Here is a 5,831-nt window from a genome sequence, read left to right as displayed (position 1 = left end):
AGTCGGTAAATTTATTTTTGATTCCTCAAATTTAAAATTATTGTTTTTAGTTTCTATAATTTCAAAAAATGTATTTTAGTCTTTATATTCAAATTTTGTTAAAAAATTTATCAAATATTATTACATAAAATTTATTTATTGATATCTTTATTAGTGATAATATCACATTAAATCTGATTGATATTGTATAACCGTCTTCATTTGTCACTTTCAAATATATTATTAATGATTTGAAGGACTAAAATAAAATTTTTAAAAATTAAAGAGACCAAAAATAATAAAGGGACAAAAATAAATGTACTTTAAATTTGAGAAACTAAAAATATATTTAATATATATATATATATATATATATATATATAAATTTATTACTTGTTCATGTGATTAAAGCAATAACATTACCCTATACCGGGAACAAGGTATTAACGACTCCATAGCACTGGACCAACTATTTCTTCTTTTTCTTTCTTTATTTCCGCTTTTTAATTAATGCCGAAAAGGCCTTAAATAAATAAAAATAAAAAAGCCGGGAAAATAGAAAAAGGTGGACAATAGATAGCGAGGATATATAGGAAACGGAGAAAGAGGGTGGGCGCTTTTGGTATTTGCGTGGACTCATAAATAAATGAATATATGATTTATTTATTTTATGACAAATAAATAAATATATGCAGCGCAGCACACATCTCAAGCACACAAGCAGAGTGGACTCACTCGTGTTTTAGTTTATAGGCACACAAGAACCGATCTCTCTTTAACGGTTACTTTTGTGGTCTGTGTTGTGCCAAAAATAAAATAAAATAAAGAATATAGTCTCTGATCAGCCACTCACTGCTTCATCCTTCGTGTGCTGCTCGAATGGATTATAACAACAATGACGGGTAAATTTTCTCTTTCTTTTAATTCTGGTTGTGATTGGTGCGGCTAATGGGTTTTCTGTGGGTTTAGAAAGCACATTTATGTGATTCAAGCTGTTGGGTTTGATTTTGTTTTTTCTTTTGTGTTGTTTGTACTTCGTATGTTTGGTTTTTCCTGAGTTTTTGGTATAGGAAAGAAACGGGGTTCTTTCATTTTGTGAATTTTGGGTGGAGTTTTTTTATTTTTTATTTTTTATGTTGATGTTGGTAGCTGCATTTTGTTATGATTGATGGAATCAAGTGATGGAAGATGATTCTGGTTGTTTCTTGTTTGTGGTTTTGATTTGCCCTGGAGATTGTTTGATTATGGGGTCATGGTTGGAGAATGGAATGGTGGGTCATTTTTTTTCCCCCTTTTTCCTGTTGATTTTTTCTTTTCTTTATTTTTTTTATCTTTTCATTTTTGCCCCTCTTCTCTTTTCTGCTTTTATATGTTATTTCTTGACCAATATCACCGATAGATGGAATAAAATTGCTTATGTACTTGTTCTGTTTCTAACTTTTTGTTTGGTAATTGGTGGTAAGTGCTTCAGTTTACCATGTCAGTCTTCCCTTGTCTATGGTACTAATCATGATGTGTACAAACATTGTTTGTGGACTGAGTTAATCCTATGCATTGTGGAATGGGCATTTACTTGGTTCTTGAATGGACTTCTTTTGTGTTTCCTGTCACTTGTAAGTTGTAACCTTTTATTTCGGTTAATCTTTGTAAATGTTGTATCACAACCATGCATTTACTTCTCTGCTCTTTCTTAGTGGTGCTAGGGAGCCATGGGATTGGCAAGGGGAAGATTATGGTCTCCAGAAGACTTCCGATTTTGGTAAGTTCTGCTTTAATTTAAGTTACTTCTAGACCTAACTGATACCTGAGGAAAAATTGTTGTTTTGAACAGAAATTTCAGAAGAGCTGTGGAATGATGTTCCTCAAAATGAAGAAGATCTTTCTTACATGTTGGATGATGAAACAACCCCAGTTAAGGCCTGTGGTGATTTGGCATATAATGTTAATAATGGTGGTAAGGCAGTTCTCTGGCATGCACCTTTCTTGCCGTTGTCTTAACAATATGTGCAACTTGGATCAATTGTCTGTTTTCTTTGTTGTTATTGTTATTTATCCTTTTCTAATTCAAATAATGGTTGATCTTTAGATTCAAATATACAAAAGGAACTAGAGGAATGTAGGGAGACATATTCGCAAGTCAAGAGGCGGCGGATGCTACAGTTCAACAGCCAAGACAGGGATGAATCTCTATCCAATGAAGAGATGTCTTTGTCATATTTGAAAAATGTCAGTGGTTCTAGTATATTTTTGGATTAACTTATCACACTCAGCATGTTGATGAATGGTTCTAACAATAACATAGAAATGTCTTCAATGCCTTGACTTAAGGTTGCTTATCCTTGTTCTGTATGTTAGATCTATCTTTTCTGATGTTAGACCTAATAATGATCGTCGATGAAAATTGAAAAATGACTGTACCATTTTGTTTTACTACCTTCCACTGATTGAGCTGTGCATTGAGGCTTGGCTGATGCTCTATTCCATTTACGTATACTGAAAGCACATGATGACTCGGCATAGACTGTTAACACTATGTGGTATCGGAGTTTGTTAATGGTGTGCTTGCTTAAATCTTTTTATCTTCTTCCTAGTAAACATCCTTTAAGGGTAGATTTCTGTTTTTCATGAGTCCTCTTTGTGCTTATTGGTATTTGTCCCTAAATAATGGGAAGACAATTTGTGTGTTGGCTTGATCAACAATCTTAATTTGTTTCTTATCTTGTGAATTTGACTTATTATGACTGTTACTTCATTACATATACAGGGGAAGGAGGACCCAATTAAGGATATTTTTCCAGAAGTGTCGCAATGGATGTCGGGGGCATCAGGTTTACCTTTTGCGAGATTCTTCTTTATGTTTTACTGGGGGATACTGTCTATAACTTGTTTCTATTTTTTTTCTCTCGATCTTTGTAGATTACACATTAGGAAGTGCATCTGCTTCTGGTTATGTGGAGCTTGAATCAACTGAAAGGTGGCTAGCAGAATACTTTAATGATGCTGAGATGGATATTTGTTCTGAGGAATTGTATGCTTATCTGGACGCTTATTTTTATTTTATTTTTATTTTTTGTGAATATTTGGTTATTGAAAATAATCTGACGACTATGTTATATGGCTCAGCAATTTTTCAGGGTTAGATGATGTTCAAATTGATGTTGCAGGTTTTACATTATTTTCCACCCACTACTATCTGCTAATTTTGTTTCTCCTTCATTCGTTTCTCTTTCATCTATCTTTTGAGTTTTATTCAAAATATTTTCTTCCTCCTGTAGAGCTTAGTGCCGTCACACCATCACATGAACAAAATGCTGTTCAAAAGCTTGTCCCTCGAACCCCCAGAAATATTATCTTCAAAGGTTTGACTTTTCTCTTGACTTAGTCTCTCTTCAGGTTTAACTGTGCCTAGTATCTGCTTAGTTTCTCTTGCATACAATATGTTATATGATGTATAGGTCAATGTGGGTTGACACAAGTTGTCAAGGATCTGGAGACAATTTTCATCCTCCCCATGGACTAGCTTGATTCTCCCTTTGCCACCAAATTCCTACTTGGTGTGTGGGCAACCCTTCTCTGGGAGATCCCTTGGTGGGAAAAAAACTGCTTGTGGTTTGAGTCTGTGTAGTAATATTCTTGGTAGGCCTACGCTGATTGCCCCAACATGGTATTAATGTCCTATCCGGTAGTATTGGTGATGTCTCCTTGTTTTTATTATAGTTTATTTATAAAAAAAAAATGATGTATAGGGATGCTTCCACAGGATGTGAGAAGCAAGCATGATTTTACTGAAGTTGTTTTCAATCCCTTATCATGAAGCAACAGGAACTTATACCTAATTTAGATTTCTTTGAAGACAAGTTGTGACATGAACAGAAATTCAGACTTCTTTTCCATGTTTAGGTAGGAAATCTTTTATACACACGCCTACAAAGTTGGCTTCTTCTGTGGCCTATCCATTTGCCTTCATTAAACCCAGTGGTGCCCATGGAGATGTAACTCTGAAGGAAATAAATCAGCGCATTCGAACACCGCCTCCGTTGAAAGCAAAGGAAAGCATTGATGATCCATCTGCTTACCCCAAGTCAGCCTTCTCAGGGAAGCCTGTGGTTGGTAAAACAAAAATTCGCACTGAAGGGGGGAAAGGTAGCATCACAATTATGAGAACTAAAGGTTAGGTGTAAATTGTTCACAACTAACCTTCAGTCTCACCCATTAATGTGGGATTGACTTCATTTTCTGTAATATATCTGTGACAGATATAGAGTTGATACTTCAATTATTTTGTTCTAGTTGGCATGCATATATTACACCACCTTAGTGTTTGTTTCCATTTGAGTCTAGATAATCTTAATAGCTCTTCTTTTGGGGGTACATGATTTTGTTTTGAGCCAAGTCTGATGAGAATATTAGTATTTGTTGGATCTAGATCCTTAGTCCCCGCAATTCACCGAGCTTGCCTCTGCTTTTGTAATTGAAGTATACAGATTATTCTAGTTTAGTGCCTTGTTTATGAAGTTGTGCAATAGTTTTTACTCATATCTATCTATAATATATTCTTTTCCTTCTATATTTTGTAGCCAGAAATTAAATTTTGTTCACAACTTCAATCGACACCAAATATCAAACTTTCTTCATACTTGCATGCTTGATGATTTATATGAAATTAATCAATTCAAATGTTTTGAAGTTTTAATGAAGTAGGTTAAGACACTAAGTTTAAATTATTTTATACAAATAAAAAGTTAATTCATATTTCTTCAATCTATTTTATTTTGACAGATAATATTCCTTTTTGGTACCATAATATTGACATATATATATATATATATATATATATATATATTGTCTTAAATATCTTTCTAAGCCCTTAAATGTAAAATAAATTTATTGATTGTTCCCTCAAATTTAAAACTTTTTAATTCTTATAATTTTTAAAAATCTTATTTTAATCCTTAACATATTTGAAAGTAACAGATTGAAATAGTTATGCAATATCAATTAGGTTTAATGTAATGTTTTTAATAATATGGACATTAGTAAGTAAATTTTATGTGATTATTTGACAGATTCTGTAACAAAATTTGAATATAAAAACTAAAATAAGATTGAGATAATTATGCAATATCAATTAGGTTTAATGTAATATTTTTAATAATAGAGACATTAGTAAGTAAATTTTATGTGATTATTTGACAGATTCTGTAACAAAATTTGAATATAAAAATTAAAATAAGATTTTTTTTTAAAATTATAGGGGTTAAAAAGATAAGTTTTGAATTTGAGGAATTAAAAATTAATTTATCTTGTTTGAAAGATTAAAAATATATTTAAGTCTAATATATTTAAAATATAGTACATGTTCAATGTAATATCAAATAATAAGGATATGTTCAAATTATGTGAAATTTTATATATTTAATTATAAGAAAGGAAATACTAAATCATTTAACTGTTAGGTGTACATTTAGTTTCATGTTGAATTGACTAAAATCACGTTGAAATACAGTTAACGTGTGATTTTAGCAAGTATTCACATGTATAATTTCAAGTTTAGAAATTGGGTAAGTTTTCAGGATTGATTTTGAATTGAAGTAACTTTAGCAGTTTTTTGGATAAAATATTTATGTTTTGTTGAATAACTTGTTTTCATAATATAAATCATAAATATCACTTGAAAATTAAGATTACAAAATTATTTTTTTTTTTAGAGGAGATTACAAAATTATTTATTATAATCGATTTCGTGAATGCTCATTCAAAATATACACTATACTAAAGAGTGTGTTTCTGTACAAGGACATAAATAAGATTTGAATTAAGAATTTGTGTAAATTAACTAGTATAGCATCTTT

At 31.4% G+C, this 5,831-nt stretch overlaps 1 protein-coding gene across 5 annotated transcripts; it reads left to right on the top strand.

Annotated features, from left to right (window-relative positions):
• Window positions 1-627: 627 nt before the first annotated feature.
• On the top strand, window positions 628-4,515 carry LOC109798102 (protein XRI1). Of its 5 annotated transcripts, none has more exons than XR_014432487.1 (10): window positions 628-881; window positions 1,451-1,592; window positions 1,674-1,738; window positions 1,811-1,933; window positions 2,066-2,205; window positions 2,744-2,807; window positions 2,896-3,007; window positions 3,103-3,338; window positions 3,435-3,643; window positions 3,880-4,019. XR_014432487.1 is itself a non-coding variant. In XM_083070989.1 (10 exons), the coding sequence occupies exons 2-10, from the start codon at window positions 1,564-1,566 to the stop codon at window positions 4,152-4,154; spliced, it is 933 nt and encodes a 310-aa protein (XP_082927115.1). In that variant the 5' UTR covers window positions 653-881; window positions 1,451-1,563; the 3' UTR covers window positions 4,155-4,515. The 5 variants fall into 5 exon arrangements, 4 of the variants coding, with proteins under 4 accessions (XP_082927116.1, XP_082927113.1, XP_082927114.1 ...); XM_083070989.1 differs by lacking the exon at window positions 3,435-3,643 and having other exon boundaries at window positions 653-881; window positions 3,103-3,143; window positions 3,255-3,338; window positions 3,880-4,515; XM_083070990.1 differs by having other exon boundaries at window positions 629-881; window positions 3,435-4,022.
• The last annotated feature ends 1,316 nt before the right edge of the window (window positions 4,516-5,831 follow it).

This window comes from Cajanus cajan, chromosome 3 (assembly GCF_000230855.2).
Source record: "Cajanus cajan strain Asha chromosome 3, NIPB_CcT2T_4, whole genome shotgun sequence".
Lineage (NCBI taxonomy): Eukaryota > Viridiplantae > Streptophyta > Magnoliopsida > Fabales > Fabaceae > Cajanus > Cajanus cajan.
Note: the sequence above shows the minus strand (reverse complement) of the source record. Positions and strands in the feature narration are given on the sequence as shown.